At 42.4% G+C, this 25,548-nt stretch overlaps 1 protein-coding gene across 1 annotated transcript in view; it reads left to right on the forward strand.

Annotated features, from left to right (window-relative positions):
• Nucleotides 1–8,214: 8,214 nt before the first annotated feature.
• The window catches only part of SLC9A7 (solute carrier family 9 member A7), a 145,945-nt gene continuing 128,611 nt past the window's right edge, over nucleotides 8,215–25,548 (forward strand). Inside the window, exon 1 of the mRNA XM_089904934.1 lies at nucleotides 8,215–8,691. Within this exon, the coding sequence (XP_089761060.1) occupies nucleotides 8,364–8,691 (328 nt within the window). The 5' untranslated portion in view covers nucleotides 8,215–8,363. The remainder of the gene's footprint in view (nucleotides 8,692–25,548) is intronic.

The following is a 25,548-nucleotide window of genomic DNA, read 5'->3' on the forward strand; positions in this document are numbered from 1 at the left end:
ACGTAAGGTAGATAGCTAGTGGGAAGCAGCTGCATAGCACAGGGAGATCAGCTCGTTGCTTTATGACCGCCTGGAGGGGTGGGATAGGGAGGGTGGGAGGGAGGGAGACACAAGAGGGAAGAGATATGGGAACATGTGTATATGTATAACTGATTCACTTTGTTATAAAGCAGAAAGTAACACACCATTGTAAAACAAGTATACCCTGATAAAGATGTTAAAAACATAAAAAATAAAAAGGGAGACAAGAAAGTCAAAGGAGGGATTAGGAGATGTGGCAATGGAAGTAAGATGCTACACTGCTTATTTTGAAGATGGAGGAAAGGACCATGTGGCAGATAATGAAGCTCCATTAGCTGGAAGAGGCAAGGAAATGGATTTTCCCCTTGAGCCTCCAAAAGGAACCAGCCTTGCTGAATTTCGCCCAGTGAATTTAGCCCAGTGAAACTGATTGCAGACTTTTGTTCCATGTGCACTTAAAGATAATGTATATTCTGCTGTTGTTGGGTGGAGCGTTCTATAAATGTCAATTACATCCAGTTGGTTGATTCTGTTGTTCAGATCTTCTGTATCCTTGCAGATTTTCTGTCTATTAGTTCTATCTATTACAGAAAGAGGAGTATTGAAATCTCCAACTCTAATTGTGGACATGTTTATTTCTCCTTTCAGTTCTGTCATCTTTTGCCTCATGTATTTTAAAGCTCTGGTATTTGATGCACACACATAGCTAGAACTGTGTGGTAGGCAGTCCCTAAGAAGGTGCGTCCAAATGAACTAACCTGTTGATGTTCATGCCTTTGTAATACCCTCCCATTGGGCAGGGGCAGGACCAGGGACTTGCTTCTAATGGGTAGAATATGGCAAAGGTTATGGTATGTCACTCTCTTGATTGTCATGTTATATGGCAAAGATGATGAAATGTCACTCCCATAATTATTTCACATTATGTAAGACTCCATTTTAGCAAACTGGAGTGAGAGATTATCTTTGTTGGACAGATGAAGTAAGCAGCCATGTTGAGGAAACCCACATGGCAAGGAGCTTCAGCTAGCCTCTAGGAACTGCAGGTGGCCTCTCATATCTGAGGGTGGCTTCCAAAGGACAGCCAAGAAAAATCTAGGGCCCTTAGTTATACTGCTGCAAGGAAATGAATTCTTCCCCAAACCTCGATGAGTTTGGAAGGGGATTTTTCCCCAGTCAAGCTTATGATGAGACTGCATCCTTAGCTGATACCTAGATTGCAGGCACCTGAAGCAGAGAACCTAGTTAAGCTGTGCCCTGATTTCTGACCTACGAAAACTGTCAGATAACAGATGTGCATTGTTTTAAGTCACTCAGTTTGTGGGTAATTTGTTACACAGCAAGAGAAAACTAGTGCAGATTGTAATGTCTTCTTGGTGCATAGATCAGTTATTGTTATGTAATGTCCCTCTTCGTTCCTAGTAATTTTCTTTGCTGGGAAGTCTAAGTCTGATATTAATAAAGTCACTCCAGCTTTCTGTTACTCATGTTTACATGGTATATATGTTTCCATCCTTTTACTTTAAACCTACCTATGTCAGGATATTTGAAGTGAACTTCTTCCTTTCTTTTTTGAATGACAATGTCAGGTTTATTGCCCTGGGTTAAACCAGTGGAGAAAGGATGTGGGGAGGGGGAGGGTGGACACAGGAAGTGGCTGAAGGCATCCTCATGGCCTTGGCCTGTGTGGAGTCCTCAGCACTCTGGGAAGCCAACCAGTGTACTTCGGACCTGCTGATCACTTGCTCACGGGCCAGGCCCCCACTAAAGTTCAAGGCACAACCCAAGGCTCTGCCTAGCAAGCCCCCTCCTCTGTATGGAGTTACCTGCATAGGTCTGAGCACAGAGGAGGGGGCTGTGGTGATGGTCTCTACTGGGGCAGCATCCTTAGGAAGGTGTCTTGGTGGAGGAGAAGGCTGCCGCCTTCTTGGTGAGGGTCTTCAACAGTGCCAGGTTCTTGGGCAGCCTGGTGCTGGCTTTCATCACATCATGTTTGATGTTCTTCCAGATCCTGACCGCTAGGTTTTACTCAAGCTTTTGCTGCTGCATCATGCTTGCCTTCTTGGGTGCCATAAACCAATGGCCCTTCCTCGGGCCCGATTCCACTCCAAGGCCGCCACTGTCTTGCTCTTTGCTGGCTTCTGCACTTGAAGTGAATTTCTAGGCACTTGTTTTGGGGTCTTGTTTTTTATCCATTATGACATTCTCTCTTAATTGATTTGTATAGACCATTTACATTTAATGTAGTTATTGATATGTTTGGATTTATGTCTACCATTTTATTATTTGTTTTCTTTTGTTCTGTCTGATTTTTGTTCCTCCATTTCCCCTTTTCTGCCTATTTTTAGATTCCTTTGAACACGTTTTAGTATTCCATTTAATTCATCTATTGTGTTATTAAAATTTTTATCTCTTTGTATATTCTAGGGAATACAACATACATACTTAAGTTTTTACAATCTACCTAGAGTCAATATTTTACCAATTCAAGTGGAATATAGAAACCATACTAACATAGGTTCCTTTATCCCCCTAGCCCTTTATGTTATGATTGTTTGTGTATTACATCTACATATATTGAAAATCCCATTAGATCATGTTATAACTTTTGTTTTCAAAAAGCCTATTTTAAAGAACTATTTTAAAGAGAAGAACTTCTCTTAGCCATCCTTTTATAGCAGGTCTGCTGTCAATGGATTCTCTCAGTTTTCCTGCTTTGGAGAATGTCTTTATTTCACTGTTATTCCTGAAAGCTATTTTTGCTGGATATATTATTTGGGGTTGACAGTTCTTTCGGCACTTTAAAAATGTTGTGCACTTCCTTATGGCCACCTTGGTTTCTGATGAGAAATCCATAGTCATTTGAATTGTCATTATTCTAAATGTAATTTGTTATTTTTCTGCTTTCAATGTATTTTCTTTGTCTTTCTTTTCAATAGTTTGAATATAATATGTGTGGACATTGGTTCTTTTGAGTTTTCCCTGTTTGGACTTTGCTGGGGCTCTTGAATCTGCAGGTTTATTTCTTTTGCTAACTTTGGAATGTTTTTAGTTATTATATGCTCACATATTTTTTTTCTGTATCACACTCTTTTTCCTGTCCTGGGACTCCAAACACGTGAATATTAGACCTTTTGTTATTATCCTACAGGTCTTTGTGGCTATATTAATTTATTTCTCAATTTTTCCTCTGTTGTTCAAGTTGGATAATTTCTATTGATCTGTCTTCAGATTTACTGACTCATCTTCATTCTGCTACTGAGCCCATTTAGTCACCTTTAAAATTTCAGTTATTATATTTTTTAGTTATAACATTTCAGTTTGGTTCTTCCCTTATTGTTTACTCCTTTGCCGAGATTTTCTGCCTTTATATTCATTTCAAGACTGTTTGCTTTAAATTGTTGGAGCGTTTTTACACCTGATCTTAGCCAAAAAGTGGAGAAGCGATTGTTGGAGTATTTTTATAATAGCTGCTTTAAAGTCTTTTTTAGATAATTCCAATAGCTATGTCATGTGTCATCTCAGCACTGGTGTCTATTGAACGCCTTTTCAATAGGCAATCAATAGTTGAGATTCTTAAGGTTCTTCATGTGCCAAATAATTTTGGGCTGTAGTCTGGACTTTTAAAATATTATGTTATGGGGCTTTATATCTTGTTTTAATCGCATGGAGGAATATTCATATTTTTATTTTAGCTCGTAGTCAACTTGGTAGGGTCCAGATCGTAAGTTCTGACCTGCCTTTTGTGGATCATGGCTCCAAAGTCAATTCAGTTTTCAAAAGTTTTACAGTGCTATTTAGATCTGTCCCACATGTGTTTTAACCAGTGGCTAGTCTAGGATCTGGGTGGCGATCTGTTTCTTAGTTCAGTTACCACAGTCTTTGGTATGCTATGTAAGATCAGATCCACATGCAGGTTGGGGTGAATCTAGGAGCTCATAAAACAATGTGATAGGGTTGTTTTCCTCAGCAACTCCCTCTGCATAATCTCCCTGTTACTTTGCTACTCCTTGGAGTTCCCCTTTTCAATTCTTTAGCAAGAAATCTGAGTCTTTATTTATTATTATCTGCCGTGCACTTCCTGCAACTTTACTCATGTCTGGGGCCAAGTAGTAGGAGGGCAGAGAGAGAAAATATATATATAAATAGGGTGTTGCCCCACTGGCTTGGGACCATAGCTACTCCAATCAGAGGAAAGATCTCCCCTCCCTTGTCATTTTAGGCACTTGAGAGCACTGCTCCCTCCATTGTCATGGTTGACTCAGCTGTCATGGGGGATTGCCTATTGGCTAGGGTGTGAGAGATTGGAGAAAAGAAAAAATGGTACTTCCCTATTTTCTCTGAACATTAGGAGATTATTTCTTGCTCGTCCTGTTGTGCTTTCTGTCCATGTCAATGCCCCCTACTGGGTTTTGGGCTGCCTTGAGTCCAGTCCAGTGGCTACTGGAGGGAAAAAAATTGTAAACTCGCTGCCAGTTGTTTTACTTCAAATTTGGGTGTTTTTCCTCAAATCACCTGGTACAATGTATTTTTTAGAGTCCTCAAATAGCTGCTCCATGCATTCTGTTCAGGTTTTATAGTTGCATTCAGTGGGAGAGAATGGGTTGAGTGTGATTATTCTGTGTTAACTGGAATCAGAACCCTTGTATCATGTACATTAGTTTTCATATATAAATATATATAGATAATGGAGTGTTTTCTTTGGTGTATATTTGTGAATAGCTGGGACTAATCTTTTCATACTGTACCTGAGGCAACCACTTTATACTATAAATACTCTTCTGGTTATCTATTGCTATGGGAGAAATCACCCTCAAACTTAGTAGCTTAAAATAACATAAATTATGTTATTATTATCTCATAGATTCAGGTATTGATTAGGCTCAGCTAGGTGGTTCTTCCTTGTAGGGGGCAGTCTCTCATATGTTTACAGTAAAATGGTATCTGGGAATGAAATATCTGAAGGCTCACTCATTCATGTGTGTGGCATTTGGTCTGGGAACATTCAAAAAGTTTGGCTTCTGTGGTGTCTGTCTCTACTGCTATGTGGTCTCTCAATGGTTTCTCCAGCATGGAACCTTCAAGATAGATTTCTTTTTTTCCCAGCTTTATTGAGGTATGATTGACATATAACACTGTGTAAGTTTAAGGAATACAACATGTTGATTTGATACACATATATATTGCAATATAATTACCACCATAGCATTAGCTAATGCCTCCATCCTGTCACATAATTACCATTTCTTTTTTTGTGGTGAGAACATTTAAGCTCTACTCTTTTAGCAACTTTCAAGTATATAGTACAGTATTATTATCTATAATCACCATGCTGTACATTAGATTCCCAGAACTTGTTTATCTTATAACTGGAAGTATGTACTCTTTGACCAACATCTCTCCATCTCTTCCACCCCCCAGCCCCTGGTAACTACCACTCTACTCTCTGTTTCTATCAATTTGGTTTTTTTAGATACTACATATAAGTAAGATCATACAGTATTTGTTTTTCTGTCTGACTTATTTCAGTTAGCATAACACCCTCAAGGTCCATCCATGTTGTTGCAAATGGCAGGATTTCCTTCTTTCTCATGGCTGAATAATATTCCACGGTGTATGTATATACCACGTCTTCTTTATCCATTCATCTGTTGACAGACACCTAAGTTGTTTCCATACCTTGGCTATTGTGAGTAATGCTGCAATGAACATGGGAGCACAGATATCTCGATGAGGTCCTGATTTCAACTTCTTTGGATATATACCCAGGAGTGGGATTGCTGGATTATATGATAGTCCTATTTTTAGTTTTTTGAGGACGCTCAGTACTGTTTTTCATAGTAGCAGCACCAATTTACATTCCCACCAACAGTGCACAAGGGTTCCCTTTTTTCCACATCCTAACCAGCAATAATTATCTCTTGTCTTTTTGATAATAGCCATTCTGACAGGTGTGAGGTGATATCTCATTATGGTCTAGATTTCTTACATGGAAGCGCAGGGCTCCAAAGTGAGTGGAGAGCAAGAGCATTAAGAGTGAGCCAGGGGCTTCCCTGGTGGTGCAGTGGTTGAGAGTCCGCCTGCCGATGCAGGGGACACGGGTTCGTGCCCCGGTCCGGGAAGATCCCACATGCCGTGGAGCGGCTGGGCCCGTGAGCCATGGCTGCTGAGCCTGCACGTCCGGAGCCTGTGCTCTGCAACGGGAGAGGCCACAACAGTAAGAGGCCCGCGTACCGAAAAAAAAGAGTGAGCCAGGCAGGAACCCGATTGCCTTTTACGACGTAGCTTTACAAGTTACCACATTCTATTCTTTGAGGCAGTAAGGGTCTACCGAGGTTCAAGGGGGGGTGAACATAGCTGCCACCTCTTAATGCAGGAGTGGCAAAGTTATGGAAGAGCATGTGGGATTGGAAACCCGGTTTCTGGCGCTTTTGGAAAACACGATCTGCCGTAAGTACTATGTACGCGGGCCTCTCACTGTTGTGGCCTCTCCCGTTGCGGAGCACAGGCTCTGGACGCGCAGGCTCAGCGGCCATGGTTCACGGGCCTAGCTCTTCGCGGCATGTGGGATCTTTCCGGACCGGGGCACGAACCCATGTCCCCTGCATCGGCAGGCGGACTCTCAACCACTGCGCCACCAGGGAAGTCCAGAAATCTGTACTTTTAAGGTAGCTCTTGAGTTGTCCTCAGTGTTACCTATAGCGAGAAGCTTTTCCCTTGACTTTTGGGAATCTAAGAGGCTGTGATATTAAATATTATGCTCAGTGAACATGGCTTTTAATGACTCTCCAGAAATTAGATTTTCAGCAAACATGGCTTTTAGTGAGTCTCCAGAACTTAGATCAAGTTTTCCCATTGGTTAACTTTCTCTGTGACTATCCACATTTTTGGTGTTTGCAGTTTCATTGGGAAGCTGCATGGAACTTCAAGGTATATTGATTTTGTAGGGGCTGTGTGACAGTCTGGAAGAACAGGGAGAGATGCTAGCTAAAATCTAGATGAAGAGATTTCCCTGCTGCAAAGAAGGTACTGGGCAGCCTTGGCAGCGTGCTCACCTAGAGGGGAACCAGGAAGTCTGCAGTGCTCCACATATCTTTCTTACCTAATACCATCTCTACCCTATTACTACTCCTTTTAGTTAAGCATTGCTCTCTTCAATGAATCCTCTTAAAAATGCAGACTCCTCTGGGAGACAAAACTTGGACAGTTGGTACGGATTTCAGAGTGGTTCAGTAAACGCTTATGAGCACAGTGCTAGGCGCTGGGAATTCAGTGATTAACTCAATCTCTCTTTTCTTCCTTGACCAGAGGAACAAGGTAGATTGAAAATTCTTGTTCCTGAGGATTTGTTCCAAGAGGCTTTATCATTTAGAGTCCACTTTACGATTTTTTTTCCAGACCTGGGCCCGGTCTTCAGAATCACCAAAAACTGCCTGGGCTACCAACAGGTCAACATAAAAGGGCCACTAGGGTAATTGCCCCTCCCCAACCACCTGCTGCTCATCTACCTGGAATGGCAAGTGTCCAGTTCCTTCTGGTTCAACCCGCTTCCCCCTGAGGGTTAGTTACAAAGTCCAGAATAAGAAGTCAGTCTACTTGCCAAGTGGTAAAGGTGCTATTTTAACGCTCTTCCCTCATTTCAATCCCTTATCGGTCCTCACTTTGGGTCAGGCTAAAGCCGAGGTTTGAATGAAGCCTGGCGGATTCTGGGAAGCCCGGAATGCTGGAAGGCACTCTGAGAGACGTGGGAAGAGAGGTGTAGGGGGTAACGTGGCTTCGAGGCTCCTCGGCTTCTCCAGAGTCCCCACTTTACTGGGCCCAGGGCGGCTACACACTGGCCGGAGATCAGATACTTCGAGTGGTCCCAGACACAGGACTCGAGACCGCACATCCAAGAGGATGCTCCTGCCAGGCACTGGCGACCTCTGGCGTCCCGTTTACGAAGCGCGGCGGCGAGTGCCCAGGAAGTGGCCCCGCGAGCCCAGACGGCCTGGCCAGGTACGCTGGGACCGGGCGAGGAGCGCAGAAGGCGAGGGGCCAGCGGTCCCGCCCGCAGGCTGGAGGGCGACAGGCGACCCCGGTGGGGAGGCGGCGGGGCGGGCGCGCGACGCGGCCGGGGGCCGGACAGGTGCGCGGGCGGGGGGCGGTGCTTGGGGATCCTGCGCACTGCGCGCGCCCCTCCCCCAGCGCGGCTCCCGGCGCGGCCCCGGCCCCGGCGCGAGCGGGAGGAGGAGCTGCGGCTTCAGTGGCCGCTCGGGCAGGTCGGCGGCGCCACGGGAAGCCGCCGACGGCGCGGGCTGCCTGTCCCAGCGCGCAGGAGGCGCGCGGGCGGCGCTGGGGCCATGGAGCTTGGTGACGCGGCACGCCTCGGCCCGGAGCGGGTGGTTCGGGCGCTGCCACCGCGGCTGCTGCTGCTGCCGCTGCTCCCGCTGCTGCTGGGTCGGGGGCTGCGCGCGGCGGCCTCGGCCTCCTCCTCTGGGGCGGCGGCCGAGGACAGCAGCGCTATGGAGGAGCTCGCCACGGAGAAGGAGGCGGAGGAGAGCCACCGGCAGGACAGCGTGAGCCTGCTCACCTTCATCCTGCTGCTCACGCTCACCATCCTCACCATCTGGCTCTTCAAGCACCGCCGGGTGCGCTTCCTGCACGAGACCGGGCTGGCCATGATCTACGGTGAGCACCCCGCACCCGCGCCCACCGTCCCCGACTACCCTCGGCCGCCCGGGCTGCTGCGCTCCCCCCCGCCCCGCGTCGCCGCCTTGTGCTCCCCCTTCACTTGCCGACGTGTTTCGTTTCTTTTCCGTTTCCCGCTGCGACGGTCTTGGTTCCCAAGGTCAACTGTCTGCATTTTCGGGCTCCCTATTACCATGAAAAAGAATTCCACTCCATTTCGACGTTTCTTCAAGGGGAACCGGGAAAATGAAAGGCACCGGGGTGGCCTGGTTCTGTCCGATCGGTTCTGTCTCAGCTTCGCCCCCTCTCGCGCCCCCACCCCAGTTCAGCTCCACGGGGTGTGTGCGGTGGCGGGAGGTGGGTGACCTCCCAGGAACCGCACCGCCCCAGGAAGCAGGCCACCGTGAGGGTGGGGCGAGGGCTGAGCGTTCCTCGGCTTGGGTAGCGGCTGACGGGGCTTGGTGGATGCCGCCGCGTCCATGGTCAACCTGGGTGGGCGCCCACTTCTGACATCTGTGTTCCCGGATCTCTTGTGAATAAAGTCGAAGCTTGAAGCACTGTGAAAGGTGAGCGTGGTCCAGGACTTAAGAGTGGTGCACCGCCATGGCGGGCCTAGTCGGGGAGATGGGCACGCCTCCCACTCTTATGTCCAGGTGGGAAGTTTTACCCAGTTACTTGCCTTCTCTAAGCTAAGAGGAGCTTTCCTATTCCTCAGATTGTAAGAAGGACACGACTTCGAAGATACATTTAAGGGTGTATGAAGAGGAAGAGTAGTGGTTTTAATTCTGGAGTCAGCCTTCTTTTGTTGTGAAAGGTGGGCTAATGCCACCATCCTTTTCTGGATTTAATGGCACACGGTGTTTTACATGCACAGTGGTCAGCACAAATCTTCCATTACTACATGGATGTCAGCCACAATCTGAATCATCCCTCTTCCCCCCGCCATGCCCCCACTCCGCCCCCACCCCCACCCACCATGACATGACTCCAAACTGGAACCAAGTATTCTCTTTTTGAATTTAATTCAGTGGAATTAAGGCCCGGGTTGGCATCCTCATGTGAAATAGATGAGCCCACTTCACGACTGTTCTCAGTAGGGAACATTTGACTTCATCACTTATACTGGAGGGATCTCTCCACTCAATTTCCATTCAGGGTTCCCTGATAGAGAATGGAAAGCAGACACCTTAATCTTTAATGTGACAATTACCCTTGGCCCTGGGCCTTGCTTCTCATGGTTCTTGACTGTTGACAGCCCAGGCTCATGGCCACCAAGGTTATGAAGTGCTGTCAGGGAGCCCTCTAGTTTTAAAGAGGTAGTGGCCTAAACAGGACTTGAGTTGAAACAGGACCAGATCTAAAACTGAGTTTGGTTATTGCAAATTATAGGTGTGAACACAAACCTGGCCATTCTTTAGCTTTGTGGTTTGTGTCAGTCGGTGACGACTGATGCCCAGGCTGCAGGTAAGCTCGAAGATTTCCTGAGCAGGTAGCAGAGTGGGGAGTTGAAGCATGTTGTCATTTCAGGCGATTGACTCTGCCATAGTGCAAATGAACGTTGCCTTTATATGTATATAGATAGCCATGAAAATATTTTTATTTTATAGCCCTTAGATCCAATTCATTAAAGTACAGTGTGAAATACTTTTAGGAGGTAGATTTGACAGGCTCATAAATACATGCTCAAGTGCATGAAAATGGGATTTAAAAATGGATTTTCTGAGGAGTACTCCATGTTCTTAGCAGCTCAGTCACCTTTATCTTAAGGCTTGAAAACAACAGTGGAATTTTCCTTTGTGGATATGTACTTTTTAAACTCATCTCAATCTTTTAGTCATTGGGATTGTGCTACCAGTGTACTGTTTCATTTTGTCTTGCGGAAATCTAGTTTAATTGATGATGTTCAGAAAAGGCAACATCCTCTCATAGCATTCTCTGTAATTTTGTTCTGTGTCTTTGGGTTTTTTAATCTTACTTTGAAATGCATTAAGAAATTTGTTTGTCAATGTGAGATGTCCTAGGTTCTGCCAAATATTAATATTTTGGTGTGGGTTGCCTATAATTGAGAGAAAATATTTCTCTTTTTCTCAGGGATATTTAGTCTACTGTTTCAAGTCTCCCCCGCCCCCAATTCTGAATTCTAATGTCATTTGATAAGCTAACTAGCCAATGTATACTTAGACTATTGGGATAGGGATTCTGATTAAAATTCGGTATGAAAATCTTTGAATACTTATGTGAATGCAGTACAAATTTCAGGACTTCTCTTTCTTAATAGTAAGAAATCAGATTTCATTTCTTGATATCAATAGAGGAAATGAGTAACTGTCCTGTTGCCTCTGAGTAATAAAGGACAAAAAGATCTAAGGAAACATTTGTTAAGTATCTGCTGTGTGCTGGGTGCCCAACTTAATTTATGGAGGTGACCAATTTAACTTTTAAATGTTGGTAAGTTTTCATGAATGAAAAGAGTTCAGCTGCGAATTTCAATTCTTTACTTTGAAATTTAAAAAATCTAATTCCTGCCACTTTAAAAATATTTAAGTGGTACTTTGAGAGGGAAGGCTTTAATATTTAAAATAAGTTGTGATATATACATATATGATACAATGTATTAATATATAGTAATATATTAAAATGTGATAATATATGTATTTGCTGGTGTAGTTGTAAAATATCTCTGGAAGGACATGCAATAGACTAGTACCATTGGTTTCCTTGTGGGGGAGGAACTAGGTGGGTGGGACATGGGGTGGGAGGGAGACATCACTTTATACCCTTTTGTGCTTTCTTTTTAACTTTGGAAGTGGAATCACCTAATAGCATGTCCATGCCTCCATTCTGTGGCATTGTTGTGGCATTTTAAGATGCTCCTCAAATCACCCAGTTTGATGCCCGCTTCTCCCTATTCAAATCACATTGTTATCAATTTTCTATGATCTTTCAATTGTTGACTACCCATGAAACTTTTGGAACCCTGTGTTTGGAAGGGAGACAAGACAGGGAAAGGGGGAGAGATTTTCCCTCCTCTTCCTCGCTCCTTTTATCCCACTATCCCCCCAAAAGAGTTGATGTTACTTTAGGAGCGGTGTGTACAGATAGATCCCAAAGGACCCAAGGACAAGAAGAGACACGCTGTGAATGCTTAGCATTTAAATTGAAAGGAATTCCCCTACTCACCAAGGGACAGTTAGAAGCACTCCTCCTCCCTGGCCACTGGTCCAGGCAGCTACAAGGGAAGGTGACCAAAGACTAGACTCTCCAGGGACGTTGAAGGCAGCCCCCAGACCCTGCAATGGGAGCTGCAGGGCAGTGGGTAAGGTGCTTGCCTGGCACCAGTCTAACCTGTTTTGTCAGGGCAGGGAGCTCCCAGCTGTCTGGCTCGGTACGTGATTAAGTGCCATCCTGAAGTTACCAAGCCCCGCATGTCTGTGCAGCAGAAACAGTGAGTGTTTGAGGCAGGGAAAGGTGTCATAAACAGACTGTGTCAGTTAATTGTGGTTCTCTCTCATGTGTACAGTGGTTCCACTTCCCCCGTAATGTTTTTGTGACAACTGATACGGGTCCAGAATATCTAACTTTGCCATGCTAGCCCACCGCCTGCTTCTGGCTTCCCCCTCCTCCACGCCTGTCAACTTTCCAAGTACATGTTGGTCAGCCCCTCCAGGTTCTGTGGACGGTGGGCTCGTTGTTTTGTTGAAGCTGAATTCCTAAGCACAGGCTGAGGGTGGGTTCAAAGCCAAAGTCTGAAAGAGGAAATATGGCTTTTTGCAGTAGCATGAAATTAACATTTGAGCCTGTGAGCAAACATTTCAGAACCACCCTCTTCCTGGTTAATCCGGAGCCCTTATTTATTTATTTATTTTTAAGAGCCCTTCACTTTGGCCCTAGTTTGGGGAAGCTCTGTATAGTCTCCGTTGGGTACCAGATCCCCTGGGTTCAAATGTTGGCCCTGTTACTTATAAAGCTGTGTAACACTGGGCAAGCTCTCTGAGCCTTAGATTCCTCTTTTCAAAAATGGAGACAATGCCACTCACCTCACAGAATTTTTGTATTATTGTGATATTGTAAAGGTCAAGTGCAGTGTCTGGTACTGACTTGGTAAATATTAGTTCTCATTTTCAACTTAGATTTGTGATTCTTTGGCCAGCATTGCTACTTGAGCAGAGACCTGCTGTAATTTTAAAGTGCATTAGGATACAGTTAGTGGGAGTGATGAGAATTGTAATTTTTGGTGGGCTATTTGTTAATACTTAGAAAAAAATTTACAGGGTAGCTATTCTACTCTTTTATCCAGCAGTCTTCATTCTTGGACTTTATTTTTCAGAAGTACATGCACTAGCATGTTACCTTATATAGATGGCAATATTTGTTGCAGCGAAACAAGTTGCAATACTCATTAAGAAGGAACTGGTTAAACTACAGCACATTCCCACTAAGGAATACTATGCAGCTGGGAAAAAGAGGTGTTTTGAGATGTCCTTTTAGGGCAGCTGCCCACACATAGTTTTGTGGGAAAAAACAAGGCACAGAGCAGTATGTATAGTATCTCATTTATTTTTTTGAAAGTCATATGATGTATATACATAAACATGATGCATATACATTTATATATGATATGTGTGCTCTGGAAGGATGCACAAACTTAGCAGTGGTTATCCTTTGACAGTGGGACCTGTTGTTGGGAGGGAGAGAGGGGAGATGTTACTTTTCCTTTTGTACTCTTCTGAATGGCCTGAAATTTCTATAACACTGACACATTACTTTTGCAATTGAAACATTTAAAAATAAAGCAAACGAAGAATAGATACATGTATATGTATAACTGAATCACTTTGCTGTACACCCAAAACTAACACAACATTGTTAATCAACTATACTCCAATATAAAATAAAAATTAAAAAAATAAAGCAAACACCTTTTTTTGTAGCAAAAATGCATTAGAAATAGATTATAAGTTGTGTGGTTCGATAACATTAGTTATTTAAAAGTTAGAAATGGAAGTAAAATGTGTCTTAAAATTAGAAAAATGACATTTCCTGAAAGCATTTCTTAGAACCTTTTTGGAATGATGTAATTAGAAATCACCATTTCACAGCTCCCAAGGACAGTTGATTTAGACAAGGATTTTCAGTGAATTCCAGAGCCATAGGTGAGAGGTTGTTGGGGAACATGGTACTTGCATGGTGCTGAGTATCACCCCACAGATTACTTACCTATCACAAAGGAAAGAAGGTACCTTTACAGTGGAGAGGTCTGGCAGTCACCATCTTATACTCAAGTCATCAAATTTATCCTTGGTCCTTGTGGAACTATCTGGTATTATATGCCTCCTGATGTGTTGCAAGAGGAAGCATGCAGCTTTACCTATGTAGTATTCGTCCTCAGAATGTTTCATCTGAATCTAATCGAGGTTTAGGCACATATTCCAGTTTATAGGAAATATAGGGGATAGAGAAATAAGTTATAAAATACCATGTGAAAACGGGCATATCCAAAATATGGGACAGTCTACAAGACAGTTGGTCCTGGTTTCTTCAAAAAGTCTATGTCAAGGGAAACAGAAAGGCAAGATAAGTGACTGAACTGTGTCCTCTCAAAATTCATATGTTGAAGTCCCAATCGCCAATGTGATGGTCTTTGAAAGTGGGGCCTTTGGGAGGAGATTAGGTTTAGATGGGGTCATGAGGGTGGACTCTCCATGATGGGATCAGTGCCCTCTCTCTTCTGCCACGTGAGGATACCGCAAGAAGGCAGCAACCCACAAGCCAGGAAGAGCATCCTAACCAGACACCGAATCTGCCAGCACCTTGATCTTGGACTTCTTAGCCTCCAGAGCTGTGAGAAATACTGTTTAAGCCATCCAGTCTGTGGTATTTTGTTCTAGCAGCCTGAGCAGACTAAGACAGTGTTCTGAGTTAATGGAGACCAAAGAGACATAACCAAATGTAGCACAGGACAGTTGATTGGCTCCTGGTTTATGAAAATGAGCTATAAAAATGTTTTGGGGACAGTTGGGGATATTTGAATGTGGACTTGGTATTAGATGATTAGGAAATTACTGTTATTTTCTTAGGTGTGATAATTAAGGTTATTTACATAGGAGAATGTACTTATTTGGAGATGTAGGCTGAAGTATTTAGGGGTGAAGTGTATGAGTCCTAATGTATGCAACTTTCAAAAAGTTCAGTCGAAAAAAATTCACCACATACATAGAGGAAAAATATGGCAAAATACTAGCAATTGTTAAATCTAGGTGGTGGATGAAAAGGTGTGCTTTATATTCTGTCAACTTTTTGTCTGTTTTGAAATTTTCATTAAAATAGAAGATTGGGAGAGATGTTAACCTCCCTGTAACTTCTTAGCTGGTAACTTTGTTAACTGTTCTGTCTAAAATGTTGTACAGGTGAGGCTGTCTACAACCCACCTGTTACTCTCATTAAACTCTTTCTGACACTGTGTAACACTGACCTTAGGTTGCATGAGGTGATGTTAGGCTTACATGACTTAAGAATCAGTAACTTCTTTTTCATTTCAGTTTTTTGGTTTGATTTTTAGGTTCACATGTTTTTTGAAAAACTGCCTCTGTTCCACTTAGAAGAGAGTATATATTAGGAGACTTTTCTCTTTTGGTTAAATCATGCTCCCTCTCTTTTTTTTTTTTTGCGGTACGCGGGCCTCTCACTGTTGTGGCCTCTCCCGTTGCGGAGCACAGGCTCCGGACACTCAGGCTCAGCGGCCATGGCTCACGGGGCCCAGCCGCTCCGCGGCATGTGGGATCTTCCCAGACCGGGGCACGAACCCGTGTCCCCTGCATCGGCAGGTGGACTCTCAACCACTGCGCCACCAGGGAAGCCCATGATCCCTCTCTTTTAATCAATGTGGATATTTGTATTAGGGTAATGCTAGCTGTTATAATAGACCAACCCCAAATTTCCGGCCTAACCAGAGAAAAGTTCATTTTTTACTCATGTAATGGGCCAGTGCAAGGGTCTGGCAGGTGGCTCTCCATGTGGTGATTCAGGGACCAGGTGTCTTCCATCTTGTGGCTTCCCCATCCCTTGGGGCTTTGGAATCCTCTCCCTCCAGCCAACGAATGAGGCAAGAAAAAGAAGATCATATGGGGAAGGCTTAGACACTAAGCCTGGAAGTGTTGCACATTGCTTCGCAGCTTCTGTTGGACAGAATTTGGTCACGAGGCCACATCTAACTGGAAGGGAGGCAGGGAAATATCGTCTAGTTGGAGTAAGAGGAACAGGTTTGGAAAGCAGCTAGCCAATCTCTGAAGTATTTGATGAGTACTTTGTAATACATAATCCAGAAAAGAGAAGTAGTAGGATTTGCATGCATATTTCTTGTTGTTGTCAGCTGTTGATAAACTAAATTTTGTATTTTAAGTGATCCAGTTTGAAGAGGGCATTCATCTCCAGTTTATGAAGTTGTTTCAATAGACCTATCAGCATTGCCTGGGAGCTTGTTAAAAATAGCATGTCTGGCCCCAGACTGACTGAGAATGTCTCAGTGGGGCCCAGAAATCTGTGATTCAATACACTACCAAGGTTTTCTTCTTTTAAATACTGAAGTTTGAAACTCACTGCTATAGAATATTTAAGTTTTCACCCCTTAAATATGTTCACTATGTTGCTTGTAATTAAATAAATGAAGGAAAAGAATAGCAGCTGTTTATTGAGCACCTGCTATAATAGTCAAGCACCATATTAAGTATTTTGCATACTTTAAGCCATTTAACCTTCACATCAAATGTATGAAGACCGTATTATTGGCCCTATTCTGCGAGATGAAGAAATTGGAAGTTAGGCTTAGTACCTCATTTGTTTAGAGTCACATGTTTGAGATTGGTAAATGGGGATCTATTAAAGGATGAGATCAATAGGTTGAGGATGTGTTTAGCCAGGATAGAGCAGAACCTGAATCGTGCCCTGATTACCTGGTTCCAGGAGGTCTTTGAGGGAAATCCATGCCCAGAGTATAAAACAAAGCAAAGTGACCCTTTATTATTAGCTGGGACTTTGTCTCCAAACTCCAGTGTACAGCTGCAAGGGGTGAGGCTGGCCAGTTTGGAAGAATCAATTTTCCTATGCTAGATCTGTCTGGGGCCCTTGAATCCAAGTAAAGCCAAGATACCTGCTCATTTGTACCCCAAAGGCCACATTCCAGGTGTTACTCCATTGATATGTGTTATGGACTGAACATTTGTGGCCTCTCAAAAATCATATGTTGAAGTCCTAACTCCCAGGGTGATGATGGTATTGGGACATTTGGCCTTTGGGAAGTAATTAGGTCATGAAAGTGGAGCCCTCATGAATGGGATTAGTGCCCTTAAAAAGAGGCCCCAGAGAACTCTCCGCCATGTGAGGATACAACGAGAAGTCGCCAGTGTACAACCCAGAAGAGGACTCTCACCAGAACCCGAACATACTGGTACCCTGATCTTGGACTTCAGCCTCCAGAACTGGGAGGAATAAATTTCTCTGGTTTATAGGCTGCACAGTCTATGGTACTTTGTTATAGCAGCCCGAACTAAGACAGTATGACAGAAGTCTCCCAGTGTTATGGAGGAATGTAGTCAAGTGATGATCAGAGTGGCTGCACTAGGCCTTCTCAGGTGGGAGCAGTTCCTTAAAAGTTTTCTCATCTCTAGACATCACTATCACAGAGGTGGGGAAGCGGGTAGAACTGGGTCTGTCAAGCGCTCGGGTCTCTCTGCTCTTACTGTGCTAGTTGTCACAGGCATATCATAGTCTCCTGGAGAGATTTTCCAAAACACAATACCTGAGAAAGAAGCCTGGTGCAGGCAGGAATGTCTCTTGTTTGCTCTGTCTCTGCCCCTAGAACAGTGCCTAACCCATAGTAGGTGCTATGGGAATATTTGTTTAATGGATTCTACTTTGTCTAACAAAAAATGAGATGCTGTAATACTGCTTAGCATTAAAGGTCCTTCTTTCAAGTTGTTGTGCCCCGGATTTACACTGAGAGTGAAGTTTCTGAGAAGGAAACCTTTGTGAAAACATCTGCTTGAATCACAGCGAACTGTTTAAGAAAGGAGAATGAAGGGATAGGTGAGTATGTGTTTGCAGAAAATTGTATATTTAGCTAATAAGCCACATGGTGGGTTTTTCTTTCTTTTTTTATTGTGGTAAAATATATATAACATAAAATGTCATTTAAATTATTTTAACTGTATAATTCACTAGCATTAATAACATTCATAAAATTGTGTGACCATCACCACTATTTCCAAAATTTTTTCATCACCCCAAATAGAAACCTTGTACTCATTGAATAATAATGCCCCATTCCTCCCTCACCCTAGCCCCTGATAACCTTTAATCTACTTTCTGTCTCTATGAATTTGCCTATTCTAGAGATTTCATATAAGTGTATTCATACAATATTTTATCTGTTTCAGTTAAAATAATATTTTCAAGGTTCATCCATGTTGTAGCAGGTACATGAACTTCATTCCTTTCTGTGGCTGAATAGTATCCCATTGTATATATACGCTACATTTTGTGTATCCATCCATCAGTTCAGGGACACTTGGGTTGTTTCCACCTTTTGGCTATTGGTGGTATAATACTGCTATGAACATTTGCATACAAGTGTCTGTTTGAGTTTCTATTTTCAGTTCTTTTGAGTATATACCTAGAAATGGAATTCCTGGGTCGTAGGGTAAGTCTGTGTTTAAATTTTTGAGGAACCACTGAACTGTTTTCCAAAGTGGCTGCAGTATTTTACATTCCCACCACAATGCACAAGGGTTCCAATATCGCCACATCCTTTCCTACTTATTTTCTGTTTTTTTTAATAGTCACCCTAGTAGTTGTGAAGTGGTAGTTTATTATGGGTTTGATTGATGCTTCCCTAAGGACTAATAATGTTGAGCATCTTTTCGTGTGCTCGTTGGCCATTTGTATATCTTCTTTGGAGAAATGTTCATTCAAGCCTCTGTCTATTTTAAAAATTTGATTATTTTTTGTTGTTGAGTTGTAGTTCTCTACATATTCTGTATATTATTCTCTTATCAGATATATGATTTGTAAATATTTTCTCCTATCCATTGGGTTACCTTTTCACTCTGTGATAGTGTCCTTTGATGTGCAAAAGTTTTAATTTTGATGAAGTTCAGTTTATCTATTCTTTCTTTTGTTCCTTGTGCTTTTGGTATATTCATTGCAAAATCCAGTGCCATGAAGCTTTCCTCCTATATTTTCTTCCAAGAGTTTTATAGTTTTAGCTTTTATTTATTTATTTTGGCCATACCACGCAGCTTACAAGATCTTAGTTCCCCGACCAGGGATCAAACCTGGCCCTGACAGTGAGAGCCCTAACCACTGGACAGCCAGGGAAGTCCCTGTTTTAGCTTTTAAATTTAGATCTTTGATCTGTTTTTAGTTAATTTTTGTATATGGTGTTATTTTCTTAATTTCCTTTTTGGATTGTTCATTACTAATATATAGAAGTGTGACGATTTTTTTTTGGTATTGATTTTATATCCTGCAGCTTTGTTGAATTTGTTTATTACCTCTAACAGTGTGTGTGTGTGTGTGTGTCTATTCTTTAGGGTTTTATGTGTGTAAGGTCATGTCATCTGCCAATGGAGATAGTTTTACTTCTTCCTTTCCAATTTGGATGCCTTTTATTTCCCTTTCTCGCCTAATTGCTCTGGTTAGAACATCCAGTACTATGTTGAATAGAAGTGGTGAAAGCAGGCATCTTTGTCTTGTTCTTGATTTTAGGGGAAAAGGTTTCAGTCTTTCATCATTGAGTATGATGTTAGATGTGTTTTTTTCACATATGACCTTTATCATATTGAAAATTCCTTTTTATTTCTAGTTTATTGGGTGTTTTATAATGAAAAGGTGTTAGATTTGTCAAATGCTTTTTCTGCATCAGTTGAGGTGATGATGTGGGTTTTTCCCTTCATTCTATTAATGTGGTATATTACATTGATTGACTTTCATATATTGAGCCACCTTTGCATTCCTGGGATAAATTACATTGGGTCATGGTGTATAATTCTTTTAATATGCTGCTGAATTCTGTTTGCTAGTATTTTGTTGAGGATTTTTGCATCTATATTCGTAGGGACTGTTGGTCTGTAGCTGTCCTTGTCATGTGTTTGTCTGGCTTTGGTATCAGGGTAATGCTGGCCTCCTAGAGTCAGGAAATGTTCACTCTTTTTCAACTTTTGGGAAGTTTGAGAAGGATTGGTGTTAGTTTTTCTTTAAATGTTTGGTAGAATTCAACAGTGAAGCCATGTGGTTCTGAGCTTTTCTTTTTGGGGAGGTTTTTGATTATTGATTCAATCTCCTTGTTATAGATCTATTCAGATTTTGTTTCTTTTTGAGTCAGTTTTTGATGGTTTGTGTCTTTCTAGGAATGTGTTCATTTCCTCCTGAGGGGCTCAACGGTATATTTGAGCAGGCAGAAGAAAGAAGTAGCAGTTTAGGTTTATACTCAACAAATCTTTTCTTATCACTCTTCTCCATATCTACCTCTGTAACACATTTTAGGTAAAGACACGTTGACCTCAAATTATCTTAGGTTATTAAAACAGTTGATTCACAGATTACTTTGTGTTGAGTGTAGAACTAACTAGGTGTAGCAGAGACTCCAGTTACCTCCCAATATCCATTCTCCCTTTCATCTTTCTAATGGAACCCTGATTTTTAGCTCAGCATATTTCTGTGTGATGAAAGCACTGCATTTCCTGGCCTCTCTTGCAGTTAGGTATGGTCATATGACCAAGTTCTGGCTTAAAGACTAGAAGAAGTGTTGTTTGGGGTTAGTGCAAAGTGTCCTTAAAAGGAAGGGAGCATGCCCTTCTTCTGCCATGACTTCTGTCATCTTGAATGTGGATGTTATGGCTAGATCTCCAGCAGCCATGTTGGATCAAGAGGTAACCTTGGGAATGGAAGGCATTTCTGGCAGTACAGTTAGATGGAGCTGAGGTCTCTGATAGCATAGAGCTGCCATGCCAGGCTTGGACTACATACTTTTGGACTCCTTGTAAGTGAGAGAGAAATGGGTCTTTGTTATTTGCTGCTGAACCTAATTGTAACATTTACATCAGGCTCTGAGTTCCACTTGGAACTCAGGTGTCACATATGAGGCTCTTTCAAGGGCCTAATGCAGATGTTCAAGACTACAGTGGATATGGCACTGCTTGGGATTCTAGGAGAGGCTAAAGAGTAGGCAGTACAGATCCAAAAAAAAGGTTTGAGGAAAGGGTTAAGATTTAAAGTACCACTTATATTTTGGAACTGTTTTGGGCATTTGATGATCACCCACACATTTGGTGATTTACTAGAAAGACTCATGGGATTTAGAGACATTTGTAGTCACCACTATGGTTTGTTACAGCAAAAGGATACACAGCAGGATCAGCAAGGGAAAAAGACATAATGGGTGGAGTCTGGAAGAGTCTAGATGTGGGCTTCCAAAGGGGTGGGGTTTCACAGAACAAGCTGCTTCCTCCAGCAATTAAATACAGCAGTGCCTGCACAGTGTTTCTGCCTAGGGAAGCTTGCTCAAGACTCGGAGTTTTTTTTTTTTTTTAATTGGGGACTGATTAGGTACTGTTACTGAAATTTCTGATTCCCAGAAGAAAGCAGGTGTTCTCTATGAATTACATTTGCAGAAACTATCTAGCAAGGCTTGTATGGCCATATTCAGCATTCCAGGCACATAAAACAACCTTATCAATTAGTAGCATAGGGGATATTTTACAGGCCAAGTTCCCAGGAGCTATTGCACGGATCAGTCATACAAGCAGGGCCTCCTAGAAATAGCAACATCAGGCCTATTATGTTAACTTTTTCCTGTGTTATCAATTGACTGTTAGCTTTTTGGGCTCCTGGGGGTTCTTTGGTTTCAAGACACTTTTTATTTTTTTTTTGGCCGCACCTCACAGCATGTAGGATCTTAGTTTCCTGACCAGGAATCAAACCCGTGCCCCCTGCACTGGAAGCGCGGAGTCTTAATCACTGGACCACCAGGGAAGTCCCACTTTTATTTTAAAAATCATTACTTTTTTAGATTTATTAATTTTATTTTAAAAATTATCATAAGTAATATTGACTTTTGACATACAGTTTTATGAATTTTACAATATATATAGATATGTATAACCATCACCACAATTGAGGTGAATATTAGTTCCTTCACCCTAAAAAACCCATGTTACCACCCTACTCTGACAACCACTGATCTGTTCTCCATCACTCTTGTTTTGTCTTTTCAAATGTCAACATAAATGGAATCTTTCAGTATGTAACCTTCTGGGATTAGCTTTTTTACTCAGCATAAGGCCTTTGAGATTTATCCATGTTGTTGCATGTGTCTATAATTAGTTTATTTTTATTGCTTCCATTTTATGGATATACCATAGTTTATTTGTTTGTAAGTTGAGGGACATTTAGGTTGTTTCCAGTTTTTTTGTGATTATGAATAGAGCTACTATAAATATTAGCATACAGGTTTTTGTGTGAATATAAGTTTCCATTTTTCTATGGTAAATACCCAGGAGTGGGATTGATGGGTCATAGGGTAAGCATATGTTTAACTTTATAAGGAAACTGCCAAACTGTTTTCTGGAGTAGCTGTACATTCCAACTAGCAATGTGTAAGCGTTCCAGTTGCTCCACATTCTCTTCAGCACTTAGTATTGTTAGTATTTTTAATTTTAGCCATTCTAATAAATGTGTAGTGGTATCTCATCCTGGTTTTAATTTGCATTTCCCTGATGCTGAACATCTTTTCATCTGCTTATTTGCCATTCACATATTCTTTTTGGTGAAGTGACTGTTCAAGTCTTTTGCCCATTTTCTAATTGTATTGTTTTCTTTGAATTTTTGAGAGTTTTTTATATATTCTGGAATCAAGTTTTTTGTTGGATATGTAATATGAAATACACATATATATTTTTTGAGGGGGGGGCCATGCCACGCAGCTTGCAGGATCTTAGTTCACCGACCAGGGATTGAACCCGGGCCATTGGTAGTGAAAGTGCAGAGTTCTAACCACTGGACTACCAGGGAATTCCCTCAATTGCCCATATCTGTATGGATGTTTTTCTGGACTTTCTCCTGTGTTCCACTGATACCTGTGTCTAGCTTTGTGCCAGTTCCATACTGTCTTGCTTGCTGCAGCTTTGTAGTACATCTTAAAATTGGGTAGTGTGAGTCCTCCAATTTTATTCTTCTACAGAATTGTTTTAGCTCTATATTCTTAATGATTTCCTATGTAGATCTATCAATTATTCACCACAATTTTAGGGCATTTTTATCACTCCCCCCCCCAAAGAAACCCTGTATCCATAATCCTTTCAGGTTATTCTTTCCGCTCATATGCATATGTTGATCTCTTCTGAATACCTGAGGTAGAGACCCCCTGTGGATCTCCAGGATTCTTTCTCTGTTTAGGTCTCCTTTCTGGTGCTCAGTCCTGGGAACTTTAGCTGCTTTTGTATCCAGAATCCCAGCTTTGTCAGTTTCAGGAGTTGGCTAGACTTTGTCTCTGTTTCCCCTTCCTGTTTTGTGGCTTGGAAACACTCTTAAGGCAGTAAGCTGGAGCAATCAAGGGCTTACCTCATTTCCCCGCATCTCTCAGGGATCACTTTTCTTCATTGCCTGATGTCCAGTGTCTTGAAAACCATTATTTCATGTATTTATGTTTGTTTTTGTTTCAGGCATGAAGATAATTCCAGTCCCTCTTTCTCTTTCTTGTCTGGAAGTGGAAGCCTTAATTCCATGAAGGAGTTTTGGTCTTTCTTTTTTGTCATGGTAACCCCCCATACAGACTCCTTTTGTTTTATTTTTCTTGAACTGTGGACTTCATGTGTGTGTCTGTGTTTTTATGCAGTTATGCATTTTTATATACACATAGACACACATTTAAAACAAGCCTACCGTGGATGATCTTATTCTAGTCTAGGAATCTGTTGGCTACTGTACATTTTTGCTGTTGAGAGAACTGGGGAAGGAAACAATTGCATTCATTAACAGAGTAGGCTATGAATGGGCCAGAGTGATTCTCTTCAGTGACATGAATGAGAGAATTGTCTCTTTTCAATGGCAGTGTTGTGCAGAGTGTTTATGATGGCACTGGAGAGAGACACAGACAAGATGGTAATACTGTAGTGTTGCCTGAAAGAAAAATGCACGACGTGAAAGTTGTGAGTTAAGTTTTATTCGGGGACTTTAGCCTGAGACACAGCCTCTCAGATAGCTCTCAGGAACTGCTCCTAAGAGGTAATGGAGGAGCTAGAATATGTATGAACTGGTGGGCGACAGCAGTGGCTAATGGCTTGATCCTTGCAGAATTGGAATGGCAGGCAACATTTTTTTTTTCTTTGCAGTAGTGATTTTTATTCATTGTGGGGAAATCTGGTAAAGAGTGAAGCTCTGATGTGGCAGATGAAGTCCCAATCCCAGTCCACTCAGGAAAAAAGAGGCAAGTAGTACAGTAGGAGACAACTGTGAACCAAGGCATTGGAAGAGCTGAGAAGCCAACCAGCATGCATTGAAGCGACCTAGAGATAAGGAACAGCAGGAAGCCACTGTCACCCCAGGGGCGGACATAGGGAGAAGGTGGTGTTACCAGAGCCCGGGAGTGAGGTCGCCTGAGATACCCTGACTTCATTCCTCTCACCCTCTAGTCTCTTATCAGTGCCACCCACTGGATTAATTTAACTGGAAGCCACTTGCAAGGGGGCCTGGAAAAGTAGTTTACAGGAGTCCCCCCTCTTTTCCCGTCCCCTGCAACACGTAGCAGAGCAGCAAAGGGCAGAAAGTGGATCTGAGGGCACATCAGCCCAGGACTGGTGTGAAGGTCCTTCCTCAAATCGAATGCCCATTCTGATATGCAGTATGTCCAATACCTAGATATGGTCCAGAAGGGAAGAGGAAAGCTGCATGGTCAGGATCAAAAGAGCCAGTATTCCTATCAGCAGTCTGGGGGAAAGGAAGCTAGGTGTTGAGGCACAACACCTTTTAAAGCCATTTAATATCTGTTTAAAAGCCATTTAATATCTCCTCAAAGCCATTTAATATCTGCTTAAAGGATGAGATGAGGTAATTATGATAAACAGTTGTTCACATTTGAAATGTTAAGTTTATGCATTAACAAACCCCACATCAGCTATTTTTTAATCTTATCTACTGATGCTGTTTGATTGAGTTATTATATATTATTTAGGGAGAGGAAGTGGTGGTAGATATGAGGAGAGACAGGAGGACCCTTTTTATTTTATTTTTATTTTTATTTTTTATTTGGCCGTGCCACACGGTTTGCAGGATCTTAGTTCCCCGACCAGGGACTGAACCTGGGCCACGGCAGTGAAAGTGCCAAGTCCTAACCACTGAACTACCAGGGAATTCCCAATAAGTTTTTTTTTTTTTTTTTGCGATACGCGGGCCTCTCACTGTTGTGGCCTCTCCCGTTGCGGAGCACAGGCTCCGGACGCGCAGGCTCAGCGGCCATGGCTCACGGGCCCAGCCGCTCCGCGGCATGTGGGATCTTCCCGGACCGGGGCACGAACCTGTGTCCCCTGCATCGGCAGGTGGACTCTCAACCACTGCGCCACCAGGGAAGCCCAGTTCTTTTTTTAATTGAAATTATTGCAACCCAGGCAAGAATATTAGTTATTTCAAACTGATCAGAATCCTTGATTAGGTATTAACATTATAAGAATATCCAGTCTGTTGGATTAACAAAATGTTCAGCGAATTGTTAGTACATTATACTTTGCTTGACACAGTCTTTTAATATTTCAAATATCTAGACTTTGTGGGAAAAGGCTGCATACAAGATATAACTATGCTTGAAAAACT

This window comes from Delphinapterus leucas, chromosome X, assembly GCF_059928025.1.
Source record: "Delphinapterus leucas isolate spDelLeu-1000000601 "Yukka" chromosome X, BTC_Dleu_Yukka2, whole genome shotgun sequence".
Classification (NCBI taxonomy): domain Eukaryota; kingdom Metazoa; phylum Chordata; class Mammalia; order Artiodactyla; family Monodontidae; genus Delphinapterus; species Delphinapterus leucas.